The 27,432-nt window shown below is 46.3% G+C and overlaps 1 protein-coding gene across 1 annotated transcript in view; it reads right to left on the reverse strand.

Moving 5' to 3' along the window:
- SLCO2B1 (solute carrier organic anion transporter family member 2B1) overlaps nucleotides 1-27,432 on the reverse strand; it is a 379,804-nt gene that overhangs the window by 130,314 nt on the left and 222,058 nt on the right. The window contains exons 9-11 of the mRNA XM_069203800.1: nucleotides 17,961-18,125; nucleotides 14,952-15,150; nucleotides 638-797 (exon numbers count right to left, since the gene is read on the reverse strand). Coding sequence (XP_069059901.1) covers nucleotides 638-797; nucleotides 14,952-15,150; nucleotides 17,961-18,125 — 524 coding nt within the window. The remainder of the gene's footprint in view (nucleotides 1-637; nucleotides 798-14,951; nucleotides 15,151-17,960; nucleotides 18,126-27,432) is intronic.

Consider the following 27,432-nt stretch of genomic DNA (forward strand, 5'->3'; position numbering starts at 1 on the left):
CCAATGGGAACCACACCAACGATTTCATAGTCAGTTTGGTGGTGTAAATGTTTGCACTCAAACCCAAGATAGCAGTATAATACGTATAAATGTCTAAAGATTCAAGAGAGAAGCCCCGTAAACTGCACTGGGTCAGGCATGCCCATGTCAGCACCAACTGAGGATGCTCAAATGGAGCCCTGCACAAACGGAGGCAAGACAGAGTCTATGCTCACTGCAGCAACGTTGCTCCAAACCCTTAGGGTACTTAAACCAGAGCAGATCACCGGGACCAAATCAGCAAAAACCCAGTCAAGAGCCACCGGGAAAGTCCAACGTGAAGTACCGTCCCACACTCACCTGCCTGCCACAGCAAAGTGGAACTGAGTCTTAGCACCTACCTACCACGGCTGAATGGGAAAGAAAGTCATCCATCGTGAGATGGTGACAGAAAACCTAGAAGTGGAAGAAGCTTTGTTTCCTTAGCTTAAGGCGGGCTTATAAAAAGAGCAAAGCAAATTTTGTGGAGATCCGAGAGCTTAAATATATTTCTGAGGTAGCAGTGCGGTTTGCCATTCCCCAAGGTGAGACCCCCAATTTATTGAGCAAGGAGATAATGAGCCAGCTATAGACAGGCTTTAAAAACATGGTAACTTACCAAAACTTTATTTTCCCTGAAGTCAAAACTAACATCTTCACACCCCGCGTAGCATGGGGAGACGTATTCAATACCATCGTAGCCACAGATAGGATTGTAAGCTGTGTCTGGGCAGTGACACTTGCTGTTACATTTGGATATGGTTTCTCCAACTTCCTCACTAAGGAAAAAAAAGAAAGACTTGTTTACAGGTCACTTCGGAATACCTAAAATGTCTCATAACGTTGACAGGAAATACAGTTTCGTTTAACTGAACATTTATTTTTCATGATATAATGAATTGTTAACAAGCAAAGACAGCATACAACAGTGTAGATAGTACTAGGAGAGAGTCCGGTTATAGGTAATATATCTACACAACTTAATGTGACACACATAACAAGGATCTAAAACATGCTGGATCATTCCAGAATATCTCTCACCCTTCCCAAACAGAGGTGCAATAAATCATCTCATACACAAACTAGTTATATTCAGCACCTTGTAACATCTGGTACTAATATGGCATTGTTTCTGTGAGATGAGTAAATACCTGCAAACATTATTTCCAGGCAGTTGGCTCATCTGTCAGCTTTTCATCAGTTCTTTAAAAAGCGCTTCTTCCAATAAGGACTATTCTTCAACATCTCTTAACCAGTTCTTCAGAGTGGGGTTTTCCTCGCATTCATTTAATGGCAGACCAATGTCTAACCAGCACTCGGGACAGCATAGTAGCTCTATTTTTCATATTATAGTTATTTCAGTAAGGGGATATGCCTAGTAGGCAGGTTTTAGGAAAATCTTGTATACAGAGATTAGTAGTACCCATGAACAACCACTCATTTGATTCCAAACCTTTTGAAGTTTAGTGGACTCGCATCATTTGATTACAAGCATGGCCACTGAAACCTATTGGTTTTGTCAATGCTTTCTTGTGATGTAGAGGCAGATATACATGTATTTATGGTGGCCATCTTTAAATGGGTTTGTTCAAAGATTAAAAATGCATTCAAAGACTGCCATCAGGGATGCATGAATCTCTGTGGCCATCCTTCAAAGGGTTTGTTCAAACAATACAAAATCATTTCCTGTGCCTCACCAAAAATGCTCACAGCCAACCTTCTTGACATGGGTAAAAATCCATTTTAAGAGGTTCGTCAGCCAAAACAGCAGCAGCAGAAAAACATTTAAAGAGCAAAATAAAAGTAACAAAAAAGTTATAAGGGGAAGGAGGTGACAAGCAGGGAGGGTTGGGAGGGCAATGGAAGAAGCAATGGGTGAGCTCAGGGAGGGCTGGGAGAAGAAACATGGAGAACGAGGATAAGCTGGGGAGGAGCAAAGGAAGTTACATGGAGAGCGAGGGACTGGGGCAAAGTGAGGTGGGTAGCAGTACATGGCGGGGGAGCAAGTACATACACTCCAATGGAGTGCATAAAGAAAATTAATTCCCTGAATGCAAAGAACGTTAGCACTGGAAAGATACAAATCAACCAATCAGAACACTGCGAGACCTAAGTCCTCCTGGGAAGGACAAACACAAGAATACGGAAGAATGCCACTGAATCAAGAGGAGACAACTGAGACAAACAAGAAAGCCATCAAATTATGTGCAAGGGAATAATCCAAAGTTCGATTTACATATGTTGGAAACATCCTCCACATTTCGAGGACCTATTCCTTGAGTGACGGACAGTCTAGTGCAGCGTGGCAGGAGTCACATAAACAAGGTGTCCTGCATGAAACTGAGGCAGATTAAAACTAGCTTTACATGAAGATGGTAAGATTAGTTTACAAGATTTTGACCAGACTATTCTCAGTCAATTATATCAGTAACACAAACAGCTGCCCAGTTTGCCTCAATGGTCTGTGGCGTTCATAGTTTGGTACTCCTCATTGCTCAGTGTATCTGAAAAAGGTGTCTTCCTTTCAATCCCAGATTCCCATCAAAAGTGTGACAGATGGTGCAGAAACTTCTGGGGAAATGTTCCAGGTGTATTTAATTGTCCGAATTGTTTTAGCGTATGAAAGGTACTGGGTGTGTGCTATGTTATAAGTATGTTTGATCTCCTGGAAAGTGAGGAATTTTTCAGTTATGGATTTGTCTTTGATGTTCTCGGATTGCACTCTCCCTATTACCAGTAGTCCCCATCAGTTGCTGCTGTTCTAAAGGTAGGAAGCTTCATCAATGGACATCCAGAATATAAGGGGCTTGCAAAAGTATTCGTTTAGATAGATTTTACCACTGTAGAGAAGCCTGATTCATCATTAAATGCAAGGAGCATCTTGTTTAAAGCTTGATAACAACAAGTGCAACTGGCTTCGTCCATTATGCATACTGGCCAACAGGTCTTTATCAAGTCCCATGCATTTGTGAAGCAGCAAGTACTGTATTAGTGTTGTGGTGTTCTAGGATGCATACAATTGACGAACACGTGCAAGCATCCTGGTATTCTGACCATTGTCACCAGGGATATCCTTTCCATGGAAGTCAACGGTAGTATCACTTAGAGGCCAATTGATACCTCCACATTCAAATCCATTTCCATTCTCCGAGTTTGTAAACACTATTTCCAAATAAAAGACGTTTGCCATGTTACTGGGAGAGTTGACAAATCTTTAATGTTCCTACATCTCAAGCTCAAAGAGCCCAATGGAAAAGGATTGTTTTGTACTAACTCGTTCTAATACCAGACAAAACTAGTTTGTATATTCTAGTATTGCTTCTATATCACACATCAGGTACTGTATATCATCCGTGTAAAGTGAAATATGTTAATTTTCCACCTGCATTCCAGACCTTCCATTTTTATTTTCAAAATACAAGCAAGTGGTTCTATCACCAGGGTCAGCACAAGTGGCGAATAGAGAAGTGCCCTGTCCAATGCCATTGCCTAAGCTCCATCAGACAAACAGCATAAAGTGTGTTCAGTCCCTACCCAAGTGTCTAATCAGCAATCCAAAACCCAATCCGGACATCTCAGAGCCTAGTTTATATCTGATCACATATATTGGTAAATGTAGTTTCAGAACCCTGTAGGAAACACTGCAGACAACTTACTGCAGGGGTGGTGCTTCCGTTAGGGCAGAGGAGCGTCGTTTGTTGAAGGGGCGGGGCCACGGGGTGACAAGCAGTGAGTGGACTGCACTGTGCACTCCCCTCAGTGCGCATGTATGTTTGGCCGGCCGTCTCGGGCCGGCCAAACACACATGCGCTGTTGGCTCTCTCTAGCCCAGCAACACAGTTGCCGGGCTGGAGAGAGCCTGCACAGGCTCCCAGTCTGCCGGGGAGCGCCCTGGCTAGGCGCTCCCAGCCAACCCTGAAGATGCTCTGAGCAGCATTAGGATTGGCCGCAGGGCAGGCTGGGAGCCTCTGCCTGCCTGCAGCGACGGGAGAAAGAGGGGTGACGCAGCGTGGCGGATCAGGTAAGTTTTTATTTATTTTTTTTATATTTTTTCATAAATTTTACCCCCACCCACCCAACCCCCATGCACTGCACCCACCCCGCCCCTTGCAAGTAAAGCGAGCCGCTACTGACATACTGACCACAGCAGCAGATGGTTAATTATCCTATCCTTACCCAATGGTAAATACCACTGGCAGAGCTTCTCTATCTTATCCACCAGCACCTCTGTGACAACAAATCACCCCTGGAAGACTGTCCATTCCAGCCAGTGATAGCCTAGCATGCTTTCAAGTAATGAGATGCTGGTTAAACGCCATAGCCGGAATGTGTAAAGATTTGAAACAGTATTCTCTTCTCTCATCCAATTGAATTATCCTTTTTCTTGTGTGTGACAGGACTATTCCAGTATATTGATGTATTCTGAGATGCACCATTTTAAACTTACTATGTGAAACTACTAGTCTGAATCAGGATGAGTTGTTCTTTAGAGAACTGATTTAAAATGAAAACTGAGCTAATTAAGTGCACATATGTAAACATATATTTGTGCGTGCAATTGTGAAATAATACTGACTTTTAATTGCGTATAAGTTTGAATATTGTGGACAATTAAAAGTCCGTATTATTGCACAGCCAGGAAATTTGTGCATAAATGTCTGCTGTTGTAAATATGTAAATACGAATGCCACCTTGTTCACATGAACAGTGTCAAATATAAGGTTTGTGCAATAATCTGAAGATCAACAGAAAAGGGACTTTTCTGCTGATTATACCCGTTTGAAAGACAATATGGTGGGGACAATATGCAGATAGGCAGTATAATCCCAAACACCTGGGTGCACCATATTTTGTGACTTTGTATCAAATTTAGGACCTATAAGCGGCCATTTTGAAGCGATAAGTACCTAGAGGACAGAGGCAGAAACTCTGTTTTCGTCCTTTGTATATGTTCATAAATCACATGTTTCTGCTTGTATAGGGTACCCTGAGAGGCTGTACAGATCAAAGGGCAAAAGCAAACAAACACAAATGATGGACGGAATGCAGACCAATCAAACATTCACCCCAGTCACAGATCTGGGTTTAATCCATCAATTTTTTTGCTCACCATGCCATTCCAGTTTAGACTCAGCCATATGCAAATCAGTCTTGACCCTGTTCCCCATGGGAACAGACCAGCCCGAACTGCAAGGCCAGGTCCTCCCTGGACCAGAAACAAGCATCCTGGGACCGGTTTCAGGGTATCACCCTTCATCAGCCAGGCTAGCTTGAATCCAGTGGCACAGTGAGCCCGGGCCCACGTCTGGGCATACCCGGCGCACTTATGGAGACAAAAGCAAACAAACACAAATGATGATCAAAGGGCAAGCCAGCAGGCTACCTCACTCAATGCAGAGGCAAACTTTCTCAGATTGATGCAGCTGAACACGTGCTCTAGAGTAGCTGGTCTGTGTGCCAAGGTTCACACTATTCCACTGTTGTGTTCGTGATGTTTCTCTCCGGGATGGGTGAGGGGCTCAGACAGAAACTATACTATAATACAAACGTCATCAATGGCAGATGGTAAGGCAGAGAATGTCACAAGCTTGGGCTGACCTCTGAGATTTACATATGGTGCAAGGAGTCCACGCTGAAGGGCGAGGGGCGTTACATTTGTATGACATGAGTGCACTAAAGGTTGCGTACTGACGAATCCTTTTACTTTTTACTAGTAATGACAGGGTTTCATTAACTGAGATTATTGTGTGTCTGGTTGCGTGGATTGGTGATTTCACGTATGCCTGAAGGAGTCAAAAGTTGGATGAAAAGAGGGATGCATAAACGAGTGCATACGTGAATGGGAGGGTAAGTGCGGAATTGAGGGATAAATGAGTGAAACCTTGGGTGCACAACTCGACTGATGGCTGGTTTAGTGTGTTTATGGAAGAGCGGATTGGTGAGTTTATGAAAAACAGGCAGAGTGAGCCCATGGATGAATAAATAGATGAGTGAATACTGAACAGATGGCTGGGTGGATTGTTGAGTCCATGGATGGTTGAGGTATGAATGAGTGCGTGGTTAACTGCGGCCAGTGTAATGAGGTTTATTCTGGTATCCTTTGTGGCAGGAGGCTGATCTAAACTCCAGCAGCTACTGTTCGCTCACCCATCCACACACTGACTCGTCCATTCATCAACCCACAGGCCCAGTTCTTAATTAGGTAAAGTGTATGGGTACTTAGGAACATAGCGCATCAACTTCCACTGCCGTGGATCTTAATGCACACGCTACTGTCTATCTCTAAGAGACACATTTTTTGTAACTCAAAATACCATACTCCATTCCCTTTATTCTGTCTCCCACAAGCGCCTTCGTCTCCGTGGGGGCTGGAGCGATTCTTCTCATAGTCCGCCTTTCTTGGTAGATCTCAGGTGCCTTATAAACCAGCCATCTCCACAGATCTCATCAAAATGCCTTGCACACGTGGACTCTTGCACATGCACAGAGCAGCGTCGTTAGTCTGCTCGTGTTTTGTAAGAGCTGTGTAGTGGCAAGTATGAAGGATGCGAGGGAGGCAGATTTCATGTTAATATCTTTTATTCTTGCCACAAGAAATAAGGCCCACGAGCAGCCGGCCGGCCGCAACACGCGCTTTGTTCGCGCCTCTGCCTTTCCGCCGCGCCGCCCCCTGACGTCACGACCGTCCTCGTTACAGATTGGTCGTGGCGTCATGAGGCGTCTAAACATAGAAGACAGACTAGCTCTGTCCCTCCGGCCTCGTGCGTTAACTCACGTACGACATCTCCCTTTTCAACAGAACAAGAAACTTAATGAACTTCACCTCATAACAAAATCTTCGAACCTCTTGGGTGCTCGGATACGCCTAATTGGCCTGCTCGGAGTAACATACTGAAGTGAATTCGCCTTGACGGCGCACGCATCCTCTAGGCTTGACCCCATTACATTGTGACTGTCGCTCTCCACAGATTCGGGCCTGCAGCCATTCTGTCCTGAGGCAGCCGTCAAGCCACGCCATGCCTTCTCGCATCGCTCCGCACTCCCCTGTCTACTTATTCCTGGCCTGGAAGGCGTATTCACACATTCCTCCTCATCAATGACTACATCCCTGGCTTCGTGAGTTTGCCACTCGTCAACATCATCCGTGCCTTCGGCCCCATCCACACGGACATCTTTCATGATGATTTTCTCTTGCCCAGCCTTGAGCCTAACTATGTCGTCCTTGCTCCGCCACCCCGCTCCTTCCAGGCAGACTGCCCCTCTTGTCACTCCTTGCACACGCACCGGGGTTTGAAACACAGACTCCCCCTTCATCACCCTGTTGGGTTTCTTCACCAATACCCAATCCCCTTGCGCTATATTTTTTGTTTTGGCTCTATTCACCATGTCAGCGTACCTCTTATTGTTTTCCTGTTTGGCCACTATTCTTGCTTTGACTCTCAATCTCTCATCAGATTCTGCCTCAATTTCCCGGTTCATGTCATACCACTTATTGAATTTGGGGGTAAGCTCACTCATGCATCTTCTCCCTCTCATCAAATAAAACGGAGTGTGTCCAGTAACCTCACTGGGCGTGTTGTGGAAAGTGTTCACCTTGTCCGCCAGAAACGCTTTCACATTCATGTTGGAAGCGATCGCCTGTTGCACGCCCTCTTTGAGGAATCTATTCATACGCTCAACCTGCCCATTGCTCTTCGGGCTGTACAGCGGGGTTTTCTCCTGCTTAATCCCCAACCTGGACAGAAAATCCGTCATCCGCCTGGACACTAACTGGGTGCCGTTGTCCGACACCATGATCTTCGGCTGTCCCTCAATCGCGAAAATTTTCGTCAATGCCTTGATCACTCGTTCGGTGGTAACTTCCCTGACGAACTTGTAGTGAATCCATTTGGAGAAGTAATCCGTAAGGACGATGAGATGTCTACACTCGTCAGGTAGCCTTGTAAATGGGCCCGCAAAATCAATGGCAATCTTGTTCCACGGGCCGGCAGGTATGTCCACCAGCTGCAACTCTCCTTTTGTCGTCTTCCAGTGCTTATCGGCCCTTAAGCACGGTCCACACCGATCAATGAATCTGCTGACATCGCTGCACATCCCTGGCCACCAGTAGTACTGCTTGAGGAGATTCTTTGTAGCGGTATTGCCCGGGTGGCCTTTATGGGCAATCCTGATTAGCTTGTCTCTTAAACTTTCCGGAGGTACAAACAGCTCGTGTCTCTTCACAAAGCCGCCTTCGATGGTGAGTTCGGGACTAATCTGTTGGAAACTTCTGAGTGCCCCGTGCAAGTTCTGGATAGGGGGCCAATGAGCCTTCATGTGGTCCATCACCCTCCGCATAGTCCCGTCCTTCTCCTGAGCCGTCAACCATTCTTCCTCTGATATGGATCCCTCGCACATGGCTGTTGCGTCAACCATTGCCACAACGCACTCCGTGTCGTCCAGGGAATCATTCTCCTCGTCCGGGATCGGTATGCGAGATAGGCAATCCGCCCTGCAGTTGAGGCCCCCTTTGATGTGTCTGATGGTGAAGTGATATTCTTGCAACTTAGACAGTAGACGTAAGAGCCTAGAGCTGGCTTTGCCATTGCCACGTCCTTCACCGTCCATCATGTATATCAAGGGTTTGTGGTCGGTGACTAATTCGAACTCCCTGCCCCACAAATAATTTCTCAGTTTCTCCACGGCCCAGACGCACGCGAGCGTCTCCCGCTCGATGGTGCTGTAGTGCTTCTCTGCTTCGCTCAATGACCGCGATATGAATGCAACAGTGTTCTCCTTCTTCCCTTGGAATTGGCAAAATACTGCACCGATTCCCTTGGCACTGGCGTCAACCGTGATTACATTCCGGAGGTCCTTGTTGTACGGTCGTAATACTGGGGCCGCGGCGATTGCCTGTTTGACGGATTCGAAGGCAGTGCTTTGTTCTTGTGTCCACGTATACTTTTCGTTCTTCCGTAGCAGTTTCCTTAGAGGCTCCACAGTGGTTGCGTATCCTTGCATGAACTTGGAATAGTATTCGCTGAGTCCCAGGAACGATCGCAAGGCGTCTTTGTCTCCTGGGCAAGGGGCAACTCGTACGGCCCTCACTAAATCATATTTCGGCGCGATGCCATTTGGGGTAAGCACGTGCCCTAAGTATTCTATCTTGTCTTTCATGAATTTGCACTTGTCTTTGGAGACTGTCATCCCCCTTTTTTGTAGCACCTCCAACACTCTGCGCAGCAGTTCTAAGTGCCCCTTCTCGTCTTCCGTGTGTATCAGAATGTCGTCCTGAAATGCTTCAACCCCCTTCATATCGCAGAAGAGGAGGTCCATTAGCTTTTGAAAGACGCCCGAGGCCGATGCAAGGCCGAATGGAAGACGGATGTACCTGTATGCTCCAAACAGGGTAATAAAGGTGGTAAGTTCCTTGGATTCCTCCGTGAGACATACTTGGTGGTATGCAGACTTCAGGTCTATCAGGGTGAAAAACTTCGATCCTGCTGTGGCCGACAATATCTCCTGAATGTTGGGCAGTGGATGGCAGTTCACCAGGATATTTCTGTTCAGTGATCGCAGGTCTACACACAACCGAATGTCCCCTGTCCTCTTCTTCTTGGACACCCATTCTGATGCACCTGCTTCCTCTATTACTCCTTCCCTTTTCAGCTTATCAAGAACAGCCTTAAGCTCCCACCTTACTGAAAGAGGAATTGTTCTGACTTTGTGTTTTATGGGTAGGGCACCCTTTTTTAGCCGTATAGCATGCACAAATCCTCTTACACACCCTACCTTGTTTTCAAAAACGGAGTCAAACATTTCGAGGACCTCAGCTAATCCATCATGTAAATCATCAGGCTGCACATAATTGACCCAGTCATCTCTCAGAACTATGGGATCTTCTGCCCCAGGGACTAGCATCACACCTAGCTTCGCCAGGTCCTTCCATCCTACAAGGCTCCTCCCATTTTCAGCCACATATATCTTTGTTCTCACAGTGCGCCCTCGAAAGGTGAGGGAGTCCCAGAAGTAACCTTTCATCACTATGTCGTGTTCCCCGAAGGCCTTTGGACTCACATCCGTCTCGTGCAGTCGTACATCTTGCCACTTCGAATCAAATGTCCTATCAGAGATCAGGGTAAGGGGGGAACCAGAATCAGCCGTAAATGGCAATTTTATCACACCAATCATGACGGAGCCAATGGGACCCTTCACTCTACCGTCCACACCATCAATGGACAACACCATGTCCGCATCCGCATCAGTATCATTCTCGCTTACCGAGCTCACTTTCCTGCCCGTATTATATTTTTTTGCTTTGCATACTGCCGCAAAGTGGCCCAACTTCCTGCATTTAGAACAGCTTTTGTGCACGGCAGAGCAGGCCCTGCTATCCGCTAAGTGATCTTTTGACCCACATCTATAACAGACGAGCTGCCTCCTGCCTCCCCCTCTATCACTCGCTGCCCTTTCTGAATTTCCGGGCACATGTTTACGGCTGTCCTGTACATAGAACACATTTGAAACCTGACTAGTGTTCGCCAGTTCCTTGGAAGATACCATGGAGCGTTCCACTGCCTTTGCAATGGCAATTACGTCCTTCAGCGAAGGATTCCTGCATGAAAGCAAACGTTCCTGCACTTTCTTTGAATGGCAGTAGAACACCACCTGGTCTCTAATGTACGTATCAGTCATCACTGCAAATTCACAATCTTGAGCTAGAACACGTAGACATGCAATATACTCCTCGATAGTCTCTCCTTCCTCTTGTTTCCGCAGTGCGAATTTATGGCGCCCCACCATGATGTTGCACTCCTCTGCATACTGCAACTCAAGCCGCCGTACAGCCTCCTGGTACTCATTCAGCGGAGCTGTGGCTCCATGGGGATTCACATATACCGGCAGGCTATCAAAAACCTCTTGTCCAGCCTTCCCCAACAGTCCGAATAACAAAGACTTTTTCCGTTCGGGGCTATACCCCTGACCATCAATTGAGATAATATAGTTCTCAAATGCGCGCAGCCATCCTTTCCACTTCATGCATGGCTTACCAGGAGAGTCCAGGAAGAGAGGAGGTACGCAGATATGACCTGTCTGCGACATGGCCGGAAAGCGGGAGGCTACTGGGCTGCGCAGAACGGTAGGAGTCATCAAAGTCAATCGTGTGGAGACCGCAGCATCAGCGCCTTAGGGGTTGCACGTAGTCCCCAGTGAAGAGATATCAGCGCTTTCCACTGGCCTCCCGAAACACCAGGTAAGGTGGGCTACACTCGTGGGCCTTGGTAGAAGCTGTGACCCTCGTCGCCATTTGTAGTGGCAAGTATGAAGGATGCGAGGGAGGCAGATTTCATGTTAATATCTTTTATTCTTGCCACAAGAAATAAGGCCCACGAGCAGCCGGCCGGCCGCAACACCGCGCTTTGTTCGCGCCTCTGCCTTTCCGCCGCGCCGCCCCCTGACGTCACGACCGTCCTCGTTACAGATTGGTCGTGGCGTCATGAGGCGTCTAAACATAGAAGACAGACTAGCTCTGTCCCTCCGGCCTCGTGCGTTAACTCACGTACGACAAGCTGTGAGGTCCGGCTCCCTCACAGCTCGCGCGCACTCACAGTGATCTGCCGGGATGCCTAGATGTGGGTCCTCGCGCGGAGTGACTGTGGTTAAGTGGCCAGGCCTGGCTGCAGCCCAATGAGAGACATAACCCACGCTGCTGACGTCCATCTTCCGCTTCAACTACACGAGCTGTGCAATCTCGGAAGAAAAGAGGTTCCTTGGGGTGCTCAGCCCACGCATTGTCGGTGATAGCGCGAAAGCAACCTGGATGTTTAACAAAAACAGATGCTTATGGTAGGAATGGCTACCTTTTCTAACAGCCTTCTGTGGTGATGGAGCACGAAAAGGGCAGCTTGGACAAGGGCCCGACTGCAGCCCTGATTCCTCGAGGCGCTGAGGGAGGCTGGCATAACGCCTAGTTTCTAACTCCAAAATGTGTTATTTCAAAATGGAACACAGTATAACATAGTGCTTCTCGCTGACGAGATTAAATGAAATCACTGAAGTCGGTTGCAATAAATGATTGTCTTTTATTTCACATTTCTGTTTCTTGTCAAACTTTTTGTGTTCGAGTGAATCTTTTTTAATATACATTTACTGTACATTTGAGCCTGTCGGTAGGCCATTCACCAGGGGTGATTACTTGCAATGTATACACTTCTGGGGATTAAAAAATAAATAAATAAAACAGGATTAAACTAAAGAACTGTAAATCTGGGTGAGGTGGGATTGAAGCCCCAATATCACAATGTTAGGGTGTGGTGCCCAGCGGCGTCAGGCAAAACGATGCACCCCTCCCCTGGCAGAAGGTAACAAGGGGTCCCCAAGTCTCTAATATCTCACAAATATTCATAGGCTTTGGGTTGGATGGAGAGGCGGGGTGGCTGAAGAACGGAGGGTCCACTAAGGGGTTTTGGAACCCCATGCGCCGCAGGGGCCTGTGTTACACTCTTGGTAGTGCCCTGGAACCAGAGACAGAATGGGGGGGTTGGAGGGGGTGAAGCAGGAGAACAGCAAGACACTTAGACCCCCAGGGCGCATGAATGGGACATCTCTCATGTAGACCCACCCTGTAGGAACGAGAAAGTCGTGTGTCACAAGTAAAAATGAAATAGGACAGCCTGGACTCCTGTAAAGAACCGGGTATCATATACGCAAACCTCAGTGACAGAAATAATAAAAAAAAAAAATTTTTTTAAAACGCGTTTTTTTTTGTCAAAATTTTCAACCAGAGTTAAGGCAACCAAAAACATAGTTAACAGATACTGGAGATTCTATAGCTAGAACAGATTTTAACGAAATGTTCTTGGGGGAAAAAACCCTCTTCTCTGAGCTAAGTGCAAGAAGTGTCATGGAAATGTTTCCAGGTGGGTATTTCTGCCCTCTCTTCTGTTTTACATAAAGGTCACTGTTTCGTCTTTCATTCTTGGCACATAACCAGAAAAACTGACGCAAAGATGGGAGACCCGACGCAGGCCTCCAGGATCCAACTACCAAGCCAAGAATGCATTTATTTGAGGGTGTCTCACCCCAAACACCCCCACTGAAGCTACGCCCCTGCACCCAATACTGGCAACATCTCCACACAAGAGAATCCTGCTTTTAGAGTCTGCCATTCACAATTTAATCTAAATCTTGCCAAAGTCTCTCACTGAAGTTGGCCCTAAAATTGTTTCCCTTACAGTAGCCTCCTGTCACTCTTAATTTTGTCCCTCTCCAAGTTCTAGAACCAGTTTCGCCCCCTCCTGTGGACAAGCATCTGTAACCTGCATCCCCTTCTTGGGATTTCACCTTGAGAAGACTATTGTGTCAGCCCTTTGGGTAGCCACCGGCTCCTGCACCAACCCATTTGACTCATCCCTCTTAAGTAGTCCGCATGTACACCACTTCATTGTCCAGTTCACACCTAGTTAGGAAACTAATTACATTCATTGGAGGAAAGGCAGGCAGGCTAGTTTTCATTCCAGTTTGTTCTCAGGTACCACAAGTTACATTTACATTCCCGTAACACCGGCAAAAGTTAGTCCATAAAAGAAAAATAATTCTAGGAAGACTCTGCAGAACAAGGTGATTTGCTACAACTGCTATTAAAGTCCTTACCCAGAAACCATCACAACTTCAAGTTATTTTCTCCTACAATGAACAAATTTGATCTGCTTGGCGTGGATGACTTTGGGCATAAGAAGGTGAATTCCAACACTGATTGAACCATTAAACCAATGGTGACTGTAAAAGTGTTGAGCATAAATTGACCAAACCAAGACGATAAAAGCTACTGAAAATGGGCTGTTTTATGATATCAGATGAGCCACCGACTTCCTATCTGCACAACTTTGATTGCAGAAAAGTGGCCCAGTGGGTAGAGAGCAATCAATTACTATAGGAGCGAGCAGTGGAAATATCTTATTGAAGTCACAGATGCATAAGAAAAAATTGCTCTATGAATTTCCTGCAAATTGTTACATATTTTCTACTGCTTTATCTGTACTGGTCAAATGTTCATACAAATGTAGTACTGGGCTGTAATGAACCTTGAAAGGCTTGTTTAACAGTACCAGAACTCTTTCAGGGTACCTTTAGCTGCTGTTTGAGTGAAAGATCCAGCCTTAAGTAAGAAGGCAGCAGTGATATAGTTAAATGGCTCTACTTAACTCTGTCAATGTTTAAAACTGTTTTACGCAGTCATATCTGGGATATGGATATGGAGTTCTAAAATCACCAAGTTTCTAAATTCTACATTTTTTGCCCCATCACCAGTTGCCTGGTTCCCCCATTTGGCAGAAGGTGCAAATTTTCGGATGGGACATAATGACCTGTTGTGCAGTGTTGCTCTTCCCGGTATTTCTGCAAGCGGTACTACCAGATGGAGGTCTAGATATAGGTTGAAAAAGATGATGCACTTTGCACATGGCCCATTCCACAAACTCTTCTACCTTTTTACAAATCGGAATACAAGATTTGGTCACTGGTGAAAGCCTTTCGCACTACTCAGTTGCACACACTGTGCTAGTTGACCACAGTGTATAAAGCCCATGGTGTCTTCTTATAAAAGAGTAAAAATAATAGGGTTGACTCACAGAAGTATTTATAGATATGTGAAGTAATACTGTACGAGTACAAGTACTCATATGCATTTGCAAATCAGCCCTGAAATACAGAGGACACATTTCTTTCTATTTGTACAACACGATATATGAACATTTCCTGAACATATTCCCAATTTACTCACAATTTAGACGTTCTGCACCAATTTGCAAAGTTTATAAAAGTACATAAATGAGTACTAGAGGAGTACTACTTTCCATTCTCCAAAATTCTTTTGTGACCAGGCCGCAATATCACTGACAAACAAGAGTTACAGATCAATGTAACATTTTGATAGTCCTACAAACTGGTTTTACCTTCCAACTGGTGTATGGCCTGCAGCAAAAAATGTCTGTGTTGGACATCCCAAGAAAATGATGGGCAGGCCTATGAAGATGCACAGAACCATTCCAATGACACACATGGCTCCACACTGCTTCAGCGACATCTGGAACTTCTTCATTATTGCTCCTCCGACAATAATTCCCACCATGGCTCCAGGGATGTTTATAGCACCTGAGAAGAGCAACAACAAGACAAGAGTACTTGTATAGTGTGTTCAATGTAAGGAGGTGTAAATACAAACATGAAACACTGGTTCATTCCAGGGCTCCCTGTTAGGTTACATGTAGACATTCCTGTTCCTGGTATTACACCTAGCTTTCTTACTGTGAGCACTGTTTTTAAGACTCTAGGATGGGACTATGTGAGGGTTTGAGCCAGACCAAATCGAAAAATGTTTGACATAAAACATCTTCTGCTGAGGAATCTATTTTCCTTCGAAAAAGTGAAATAAAAGTCAAAATAAAAGTCAAAATAAAGATATAGCCTATTCACGCCCTAAAAACTGACTATTGCACTGAGACAATATGTGGATCTACATTCCACAGAGTGGGGAAGCTTGCCACGAAGGTTACTCCTGTTGTTTTATTTCCTTCTGTATCGCACACTGTCAATGAGGAGTGGTCTAGGCGGCATCAGCCAGGAAGTCTCATACATAAACGATTCTCCCCACCTCCAATGGTCAGACAAAGCACTTAAAGCAAAGACACTACCCAGAAGTACACCAACATACTGTGCTGATTTACTTCAGCTTAGTGTTTGAGCACTGGGGTCTCCACAACACCTGGTCTGATGTAAGGGTCCTGAGAGCATCCAACCTCCCCAGGGCTAGGCCACCATAGAGCCATTGTTGCATGGGCAGAATCTTTTCCCCCTGTGGTGAATGTGAGAGTTAGGTGGGAATTAATCAACCATACACCTGGACCAAACAAAGGCCAGAAAAATTTAACACCGAAGATGTGTTGTGTGTAACACGTGCTGCTTTATTTTCAAGAAACCTCATCAGTGACTAGAGTTAGAATAGAAAATACCATTGAGGCATGGCTGAGGGTCTTCATTAGAAAATGTGAATACAAAATCCATCACTTTGTTAGACTGAAAACATTTATGAGGCATGTTCGGTAAGCTGTGGAGTCCTCAACCAGCAGTGAAAGCCGGAGTGACCCAGAGAAGCCTGACGTGGACTTCAAGAAAGATGTTTACTGCTCTGCACGGATTGAATCTTCCAGGAATTGAAGCTCTTAATCTCTAATACTTATCTGTAGCCAATTTAAGTACAATTTTCTGATTATTCTGAACAGGGCAGTCATCACATCGAATGATGTCAAATGCAAGAATTAACATATTCATCTTGTTGCACATTCACATAACTTTATAATGCAATATAACCCATGTTAAACATATATATGAATAATTGATGCACCATCAAACCACCATAAGCAAATGTTATATGTATACATGCGCAGGTACAAACAAATGAACATTTGTTAAATATGAGATGCAATAGGGGGGGATATATAAGTAGAAAAGGCAACAATTACATCAAAAGAACCTATCAATAGGCAATTATAGAAAGAAAGAATATGAGGTTATATTTGACATTTGCTATTATTTCTAAATCTCTTACTCTGGGAGAACATCAGCAATGACTAGAGAGAAGAGAAAGGTTTTGAGCTCCCATGTAAAAAGTTATCACAATAAATTTACTATAATCCTTATATCAATCTTCATATAGGTTACCAAATATCCGATCCACCAGTTGGTCACATAGAATCTTCAGATCCTCCTGATCTGTATTTCCTCAAAGTTGAACCAGGTCACCTGAAATCTCAGCCCTTTAAAAACATATTCATTTTTCTCAAGGGCTCAAAATGGTTGAGTGCATCTCACAAAAATCGTCCATCCATTTCATTTGAGATCTGCAGCAATCCCTAGATGGAATCACTCAAATCTTATCAATTGATTTGATTGGTCCCTCGAGCCAGGAAAAAAAAGATTGGGTCAGGACTACATCTGATTTCTGCTTTATTAGTTAAACAGACACTTCTCCACTGATGATGTCATAACATTTAACGAGGAGATGTTCTTTAGCCTCAGAATAAGTGCAGTAGTAAAAACGATTTCCTGAATAAACAGTACATGGTTTGCGGATCATCCATTTGTTCACCAAAGCATAGTCTTCATTTTACATGTAAGATCCCTAATTTACAGAAGTGAAGGTGGGATGAAAAATCTTCGAGTTAGTTCCTGGGCTGCAGAAAACAGAGGTCGGAAACAATGGACAGTGATTGTCAGAAGTACATCTTCTACCTGGGATATTTTTCAAGTGAATGCATGCACTAAAATTTGAAAAAGAAACACACAGAGCTGGTGCAGCAGGGAATGCGATCACGATAGGGCCACTAGTCTTCAGCTCATGGAGGATGAAGCAAGAAGCTACAATAAACAGGGACATCTTCAACTTGTTTAGTTTGAACCCCTCGTTCTTCCTTTAGCCTCTCAGCAGCAACACAGGGTTGGACTGAGGACCAAAAGCATTCTTGGAAAACGATGCAATCCTGCTGCTAAAGCATTAGCAGAGTAATTTATGGAATTAACACACTTGCCACACGACTCACCTTCTGGAGCACATTTGAAGATGTAAAAAAATGTTTGTAGTTCAAAGCCTCTAAAGATACTTGAAAAAGAATCACATATGTTGAAATACTAAGGCAGTAAACCTTTGTAAAGGTTAAATAGTTACCTTGCAGTTGCTGATGTACCATCTATTGCCACATAATTTAGTAAACCCTAATAATTAAGTTCTTCCTCCACTGCAGATAAATTCCAGTGGCACTGCCTGCATTTCATCTTCAGGGTATGTTGTGGCTTGGATACCTAGCCGATTGTACACTGAAAGCTCAGATTATTTTATGGTGGATGCCCTGGGACAGGAGTTTATGACAATGTTTTGCTGAACTCACGTTCCCTGTGATTGTACATACCCAATATCAGGTTAGCCATCGACGCTGTGATGGAGAATTGCCTCTCCAGGAATTTGGCCATGAATATGGCTATCCCAGCCACCATTGCAGACAGATTCACCTGAGCCAGAATCACCAGCAGAGAGACAGGATTCTTTAGGTTTTTCAGTAAAACCCTGGGGAAGACTAAAGAAAACAAACAGAGCAAGCATGAGCACGTGGTGCGTAAGAACATATATTTCTAATGTATACACGTACTGCATGGACAATATTTTAACAGGAACATCTTTATTTTATTTTTTATTTTTTTCTACTAATTTTGATGACCTCGCTGCGGTTTTTGTTATGCAATGTCAACTGTCAATACAACTTGCACATTTGAATAAGAAGTTTCTTATAGATTACTTCCATCAGTCTTTGCCTTTCAACATGAGGCTCAAGACAAAAATATTTACAAATATCTAAGTGGAACTAAGGTACCAAAAATACAGTTAATGTAATACATTCTGTACCCTGATTCAATGACAGAATTTGAGGAACTTTAGAATTTTAAATGGCATTAGATGAAAAATATGGGGGCATTCTCCACAGTCATAAATTTAAGGTTAAGGAAATGAAAGAGTATGTTACAAAGGATAATGGATAAGCCTCGCAGAATGTAGTAAACACTCACAAATGTTTTGCAGGACATTACACACCCTGGAAGTACACATCAGATGCCTATTATTAAATGCAGGAGTAATTGCCTCTCTAAACAAGGAAGGGAACAACTCCCTATTAGATATAGGCGAGGCAATAGGCCATTCATGCATCCACCTGCCCCGGATTTAAAAAAGGGAGGAATGCAGGTGGGAAGCCCTGCAAAATAATATTTCTCGTTGGGCACACCAGGCTCAGACTGTCCAACCGGGCGAGCTGCAGTGCCAAAAGGCCTGGTCCGACTGGTCAGTGCGGGGATGGTTTTCTGTTTATGGACGGGTGTGGACCGGTTGTTACTGCTGATTTCCCTAATATTGCCACAAAACATTGCCCGTAAGCACAAATGCTTGTATTCCCCTTTACCCTGCAGAATACCTACATAGCGGGTCTTTATAAGTTCAAAAGTGCCCCAGTTGTGAATGTGGGACACATTCTTTTTAGTTATCTGATTCACTGAGGGTCACTTTTATTTTGGTACCAGGGCTCATTTTCTATACCAATCTGGCCCTGCCACAGACTGAGGAGTGCACAGAACGAGGAGAACACTCTCAGGGGCCAGGCAATGTAATTAAGCTAATTTACATTAAGTTAATTACAGTGGTCAGCCGATAACCAGACTCGTCAAAGCAACTTTCCCCACAGTCTTCCCTGTCTGGAAAGTAGCTTTGAGGTGCACTTTCAGGGAGGGGCAGGCAATGTGTCTACCTTACTGCCATGTGTATTAATGTAGGTATCCTGCCTGGCCCCTACAGCCATTCTAAAGGCAACTTTGTTTTCTTGTTTTTTTTTCTCTCAACCCACAGAGAGCGGATCAATCAGCCTCGCAGAAAAAGAGAGGCAATTCCCGTTTCCTTTACTGTGTGGGAATGCCACCCATCCGTACTCCTGACTTTGAGGGTGGTGTAGAACTCAGGAAAAGTAAAAAGTTTTACTTAAAGGAGCATTACCTCCCGTCCCTCCCTCGCCTTCCTTTTAGACCAATGAGGCCTCCCGCCTCCCCCCTAGACCCTCCCTTCCCCTTTTAAACCCCCCCCACCCTTATCTCCTCCTGTTCTTTTGTCTAGCCCACGCTAGACGTTTTCTTTCCCTTTACCTGCACGGCGGGGCCTGGAGGTCTTCGATGGAGGCACTCCTCGGGACGCGGAGCTCCGCGAGGAGTGCTACAGCTGGTCGCGACTTTGACGAGCAGCCAGGCTGCTCAGGAGGCGCATATCGCATATTGAGGGCCGGCTGACTGGGTCAGCCGGCCCTTTGTGGCTGGGGCGTCGGCTTCCGGGTTTCCGCGCCGTGGGGAAATGCGGGAGTACGGCTTTTGGATTGTCTGCAGGTAGGACAGGCGTTCTGCCCGCAGTTTTATGGTCTTGGCAGCTAGGTTTTGACCTTTTTAGGGATTGGTGGATTCCTGTTGGGGGAGGTCCAGGTCGCTATATATGGGGAGTGATTTTAGGTAAAGGGCAGTGTATTTTGGATTATTAACATGCCTAAGGCTCCGGCTAAGAGACGTAGGATTGTCTCTTCTTCCTCCTCTGAGGGTGCTGCTGGCGTTTCCACTCCTGGGGGCTCCCAGTTACAAGAGGGTAGGGGTACTCCCCTCATGTCCAGGGAGGAGGTGCAAGAGATGATTGAGGTGGCTGTTACCAGGGCTCTTCAAGCAGGGATGGCCAGGCCTGGTCAGTCTAAAATTGCCCATAAATCTGCAGCTGCAAGGAAGTCCTCGTCAGATAGTGAGGGGGATGAGGCCCCATCTACGTCCTCTGGGGGTAAATATGTATCCAGAGAAGAAATGTGGGAGGTGATGGCACACGTTCAGGACAATTTGGGTTTCCCAGTGTTTCAACATTCAAACTCGGATTCTCACTTATTTCCACAATATCAGACGCCCTCTAAGTTTGCCATGCCTTTTCAGGGACCTGTGAAGGATATGGTGTTTCGCGAATGGAAGGATGTGGATAGGGCTCAAGTTCCACGATTCCTGCAGAAACTGTATTTACTTGAGGGTGAGGAGGTATTGCCTCCTTCGGTCCGCCTGGATACCTTGCTACCCTGATTGGCAAAACGGCAGTCAATCCGGAGGATTGTGTGCCTACGGGTGCCACGGACCGTAAAGTGGATTCAGGTCTTAAAAGAGCTTTTGCAGCTGAGAATCTGGCGCTAAGGGCGGGTATATATTCTGCTTATGCGGCCCAGTCGTTGGTGCAGGACTTTGATAAGCTGGCGGTGGCTGTTCAGGAAGGGGCGGAAGGTTCGGTGCTCTTGGCTGGTATGGAGCAGCAGGCCAGATTGTTGGCTGATGTGTCTTCTGATGTGATCCGTACTTCGGCTCTGGCCTCTGGTGCTTTGATTGGGGCTCGTAGGTCCCTCTGGTTACGTTCCTGGAAAGCTGACCCAGGGGAAAAGGCGGCCTTGCTCAGACTGAGGTTTGAAGGTCGTAGCTTGTTTGGAGAGCAATTGCCATCCATGCTTTCAAAAGCATTTAAGGAACGGAAGCATGCCTTGCTTTACAAAGGGGTTCTACTTCAGGTAAAGGGTGGAAGAAACATTCCAGATCTTCTCCTAAAAGGGATGACAAATCCTTTTCATTTAGGAAACAGCGTTTTCAGCCGCGTTTTTCTCCTAAGAAGTCTGCTCCTGCGAACCGGGGTGGGTTCAAGAAGGGGTCCTGACAATCACTGTGAGCCTGGCATAGGGCCGGTTGGGGGAAGGCTGAGTCACTTTCTTTCAGCTTGGGAGGAGAGTGTCAACGATCGTTGGGTGCTAGACATTGTGGCCAATGGTTATGTCATCGATTTTGTGGTGGTACCTCCAGATTCAGGGGTACGTCCCACCCCTCTGCCTTCAGGGGGGTCACGGAGAAGAGCATTATTGGACGGAGTACGGGACTTGCTGGTCAAGGGGGCCATTTCCCGCGTTCCTCTGGACGAACGGGGTCAGGGCACTTATTCGGTCTTGTTTCTTGTTCAGAAAGTTTCAGGGGGATTTCGACCGGTGCTCAATCTGAAGGAGGTGAATGCTTGGATCAGGACGGTGCATTTCCGCATGCTGTCTATTCAGACTATCTTTCCATTGGTCAGGCAAGGGGACTTTCTAGTGTCGCTGGATCTGCAGGATGCTTACCTGCACGTGCCTGTGGCAAGGTCTTCTCAGAGGTTCCTGAGGTTTGCTGTGGATCAGGAACACTATCAGTTTTGCGTTCTACCTTTCGGTCTCAAATCTTCTCCTCGAATTTTTACAAAGGTGCTGCCCCCCCTGGTGGTTTTGCTACATTCAGAGGGGGTATTTATTCATCCATATCTGGACGAAATCTTGATTCATGCCCAGTCACGGGTCCTGTTGCAGAGGCAGGTGGCCCAAGTTCTGGTGGTCCTGCAAAACCACAGGTTTTTAATCAACTGGGAGAAATCAGATTTAGTTCCGTCCCAGAATCTGTTTTTTCTGGGGGCTCGGTTTCGGACTCTTCTAGGCTTGGTGACGGTGTCAGAAAAGAGGTTAGGTGTACTCCAGTCCTTGGTAAAGAAGGTAGTGTTACTGACTGCACCCCGAGCTCTTCTATGGTTACGTCTGCAGGGTCATTTGGCGTCTGTGATATCTCTGGTTCCTTGGGCGCGTTTCCATCTCCTGTGCTTGATGACATGGTTCTTGAGAAGGTGGGCGCCAGGGTCCGGTTATCTGAGGGACAGGGTTCCGGGGTCCGGATTGATTCGCAGGGAGTTGCAATAGTGGCTGGATGCAGATCATCTTCGGGTAGGGGTTTCTTTGTCACCTCTGAGACCCGTGGTGGTGACTAAGGATGCCAGCCTCTCCGGTTGGGGTGCGTGGATGGGGTCAGCTCAGATTCAGGGGTTCTGGTCCCCTCGGGAGGCGAGTCGGTCGTCGAATTGGCGCGAATTGAGAGCTGTCTTACTGGCTCTGGTCCATTTCCATGTGTCTCTGAGGGGGGCGGCGGTTCTTGTTCGGACGGACAACTTAGTGGCCAAGGCTTATGTCAACCGGCAAGGGGGGGACCAGGTCAAGGGCTCTGTTCAGTCTAGCCAGGGAGATTTTTGTGTGGGCTCAGGAGTGGGTTCCTTCTCTCAGGGCTACGTACATTCGGGGGGTGGTCAATGTTCGGGCGGATCTACTGAGCAGGGTGATTCCTTCCTCTCAACTTTTCTCCCTCCGGAAGTCTCTGTTTCTGCATCTGGTTCGGCTTTGGGGGCTTCCAGTGCTGGATGTGTTTGCGTCCGCAGAAAATGCAAAGTTGGATCGCTTCGGCTTCCGGTTTCGGTGTCCCCAGGCCTGGGAGGTGGACGGGATGTCATGTCCTTGGCCGAGGGGCCTTTTGTATGCGTTCCCACTGTTTCAACTACTCAGGTCTTTTCTGTCGCGGGTGAGGGATCTGGGGTCCAGGGTTATCCTGATTGCGCCACTTTGGCCGAGGGCGAATTGGTTCCCGTTGTTGAGGCTGATGGCAGACGGGAGGATGTGGCCTCTGCCTCTTTGTCCGTCTCCCCTGGAGTTTCCCTGCCTCCCATTGGGGTCGTTGAGGAGGTTACACTTGACGGCCTGGAAGTTGAACGACGGGGCCTGACAGGTCTGGGGGTACCTGTAGCTTTGAGTTCTTACTGGCTTCCAGGCGGCGTTCCACGTTACTTTCCTATGGTAGACAGTGGAAGGTTTTTTCTTCTTGGTGCTTGAGTCATGAGTTGGATCCTACCTGCGCGTCTATCTTTGAGGTGATGCAAATCCTGCAGGACGGTGCACAATTGGGGTTGTCGGTAGCATCTCTACGGGTACAGTGGGTGGCTATACAGGCATTTAGAGGTCCGTGGCGTAATCTTCAGTATGAGGGGCGCTTGATGCCTAGATTTTTTCAAGGTCTTATTAATTTGTTTCCTCGACCTGTACGTTCTTTTCCTTCATGGGATCTTTCTTTGGTTTTGGATGTTTTGACGGATGCCCCCTTTGAACCATTGGGGGACTGTGATTTGCGCCATCTGTCCTTGAAGACGTTCTTTTTGGTAGCCATTACTTCGGCTCGTCGGTTAGGGGAATTGGGGGCCTTGGCCTGTTCCTTTCCTTTTTGTAAGGTTTTTCACAATCGGGTGGTTCTGGTTCCGGTTCCTTCCTTTATTCCGAAAGTCAATTCTTCGTTCCATTCTCGCCAGGAGGTCATCCTTCCTTCGTTTTGTCCAAATCCCTCCTCAAGGGAGGAGGTCCGTTTGCATTCGTTGGATGTACGCAGGGCTTTGTTGGAGTACCTACGGGTGGTGGCTCCTTTTCGTAAGGGGGATTCGCTTTTTGTTAATTTGGGTCCGGCACGTAAAGGTGAGAAACCTTCCACGGGTTCCTTGAGTCGGTGGGTGAGATCGTTGATTCTGTTGGCCTATTCCTTAAAAGGGGTGGTTCCTCCTCCAGGTATTCAGGGTCGGTCTACCAGGGGTATGGCGGCTACGATGGCAGAGCTTCAGGGAACTTCCGTGGTGGAAATTTGCAGGGCCGCCAATTGGGCTTCTCCTTCGACGTTTGTGCGTCATTATAGGCTGTCGGACTTGGGTACTTTGGAGTCGGTATTAGGTCACTGAGTCTTGTCCTCTATGAGGTAATAGGGGTAGGGTTTTTTGGTGATCTTGGTGCAGGATATTAATAAAGTTCTTGCAACTCAGTGTCCGTCTCCTGTGTTTTTCTTGCTATGTCTCATTGGTCTAAAAGGAAGGCGAGGGAGGGACGGGAGGTATTGCTTCCATTTTCTTGCGATAATGGCATTACTCCTAGTCCTACTCCCTCGCCTTCCTTTCCGTTCCCTCCCGCCCTCCCGGTACGGACTGTCAGAGTTGCTGCTTGGGCTTGGTTTTTGTACAGGAGGAGATAAGGGTGAGGGGGGGTTTTAAAAGGGGAAGGGAGGGTCTAGGGGGGAGGCGGGAGGCCTCATTGGTCTAAAAGGAAGGCGAGGGAGTAGGACTAGGAGTAATGCCATTATCGCAAGAAAATGGAAGCATATACCTTTCCCCAATAGACACATCAACGTGAATGACTTGAGCACAGTAGCACTAATCATGGGAATCTTTCACTGTAGAAAATTCCTCACATATGCTTGGGACTCTTTCTAAATCTCCACAATGTCAGAAATCTATTCCAAGCACTCTAAGAAACCTAAGGGAGTAGATTTCGTAAATCTAAGCTCTGGTTTGTGAGGCCAAGAGTATCAAGTTAACAGATGCTGATAATCCCGCTTTTAGCTCTCCGTTTTGCATTTTAGGTGTTCCTCAGCAAAGTACCCTTTTCATTTAAGCTGTATTGTTCTAGTTATGTTTTCGGTTTCAGTAAGGCCTTTTAATCTTATAAATTTGCAATATTTGACTGTGCTTTTCAGAACTTGCAAGCAACAAGCCAAAAGATTTGTTGCCACTCTGAATTTTAAGAGGTCAGTTTCAACTTCTATGATAAGTTTTAAAATATACTTCTATGACCACAGAAGTGAAAATCATACAAAACAAGAATTGCTAAAGCCAACAGGTCTGACTTGTAGATGTATGTGGTCCTTTCCATCAAGCTTACGTGTGACGTGTTGAGCTGAAAAAAGAGAAAAAACATGCCAAAAAGCAAGCCTAAGACCATTGGTAAGTAGAAGGATACATCGATGTGGTTGTACAAATTAAGCAAGTTATTTCCCATTGTAATAATACACTAGTTGACAATAAGCAATTTATGCACAAAATTCACATGTGGTCTGATACTGAGATAAACAAAAAAATCCCTTAGTTGAAGTACTCATTTTATCATGACGCACAAGGTAGATGCCATAAAGTGTGGACAAGCGTGGCACCTCTTGCGACTGAAGTCGATATATTTTTGGAAGACAACATTTAGTTTGACATAAATTATTCTGCACAATTGTCAACGGTATTGGTTTTGTCTGAGGGAACATCCTCCTCAACTCAGCATTTGAAATTTACATTTTAAATACGACCTGCAAACTCAGCCCACCAAGAATCCCAAAAGTACCTATGGATTTGAGTGAGTCATAATTCAGATACAGAAATTTGCCCAGGTTAATTTAAAACTAGTGGCCGGGGAAGGTAAAATCTTTGTTAGCAAAGTAGGGCGAATTGGAAAACTTTCTTCCATGAAAGCCAGGATTTAAGACTTCCTGACTACCGGACAACAAAACTGCTCTGTTTTCCAGATGCACGATGCCCGGTCTGTTAAAAGATGGAAAAACAGCTATAAAGATCTGCAAATGAGGGGGTGGTGGATTGAGCATTGTCACAACCAACTCTCAGAGAGCCAATGAGCATGCAGGCAGAACTGGACCCAACCATGGCGGTTGAAGCCTTTTATTCCCGGTGTCCTGAGGTCTGACCTGCTATGGATCCCGAGCAACAGGGCCAAGTTCCCCTCTTGCACTTGACTCTTATTAGTAAAGTGGTGAAGCAGTCCACGGCTCCCTTGGGTGTGAAGATGAACACAAGATAGCCAATATGGGCTCACAAATCAAAATGCACACAGCAGCAGCGATAAATCTTTGTCCAGCCAAATACTCGCTATTTTGAAAAATGAGAATTATTTAATTTCACCAGCTATGAAAACACGGAAATATTTCAGCATTCACAAAAAAATACACAATCCACCCTGAGATCAAGGCTCTAGTGTTTCTTTGGCAGTTTCCTGTCACACCCCCTCCTCGCTCTAGCGATAATGGTTGTTTCCCATTCACTATTAGTAACATTGGGGGATGCCCCACTAGTAGCCTGATTCATAAAAGTTCTCTTTGACTAATTTAAAGTCAATAGTGTTTCAGCATTTAAGCGCCAAGCACCAAGTTCACCCGGGGTCAACACGCCTGAAATCAATCTTATACGCACCAGCAGACGTGAAGCATCTGGAGCTCCTGGGAGCACCCTTCTGCGGGTCCTCGAAGCAGCTGAGTTCAGGTGAGTCTGCCGCATAGGGGCCAGGTGTCTATACTTAGCCGGTGCAGAGACCAACACTTGCGGTCAGGCTCCCGAAGCAACCAGAGGCTTTCTGTGCTCCTCCTACGTGATAAGTGTCCAGTTTGTCTCCTGGCGGTGGTCGATGCAATGATCCTCTCATAGGTCCCTTGCCTGGGTGATGGTGTGCAGATGCTCCCATGGTGTTCTCACTTCTCCAGTAGGGGATTCAAACCAGGTTGCAGTTCTAGAAGCTCCCGGTGACTCACTCTAGCATACTGGGTCACTGTATCTCACAGTACAAGGGTGACTGCCCAATAGGCACGATGAGGTCCTTGGCTGCAGCCCCTTCTAGCATACGGTGTCATAGTCAGCTACCGCACTAGGCAACGGCCCATACCAAATGGCAGTCTTCTTCACAGTGGCTCCTCCAGGCATATGGGGTCACTGACTCAGAACTATGCATGGGCTATGGCACAATCAGTGCAACGTGGCATGCAGCTCAATTCATGGCAGCCATCCCATGGCACACTGGGGTTGCCGAATCTCTCTTGCACACAGGTGAAGACCCTCACACCTCGCAAAAGGACTCCACCTGACAAGGATCTCCAGTGGACCTCTCTCTCTCTCCAATATTCACCTCTTCCTCACAGGGCACACTGGTCTTGATAAGCAGACAGGGGCAGGAGCTCCAGGCTCCAGGGCAGGTGGTCTTGGATTCCCTGGGCCCCCTCACCCACCAGGGAGACTAAGAGGCCTGGTCCCCAGTCCGGGTCATAGGCAGACGTCTTGCAAAGCTTCCCCTCCAGACACAGCACATTTGACTGCTTGGCAGATCACAATTGTTGGGGTCTAAAACTCCCCTTCCTCTAGTCTATTTCCAGACA

The sequence above is a fragment of the Pleurodeles waltl genome, chromosome 8, assembly GCF_031143425.1.
Source record: "Pleurodeles waltl isolate 20211129_DDA chromosome 8, aPleWal1.hap1.20221129, whole genome shotgun sequence".
Classification (NCBI taxonomy): domain Eukaryota; kingdom Metazoa; phylum Chordata; class Amphibia; order Caudata; family Salamandridae; genus Pleurodeles; species Pleurodeles waltl.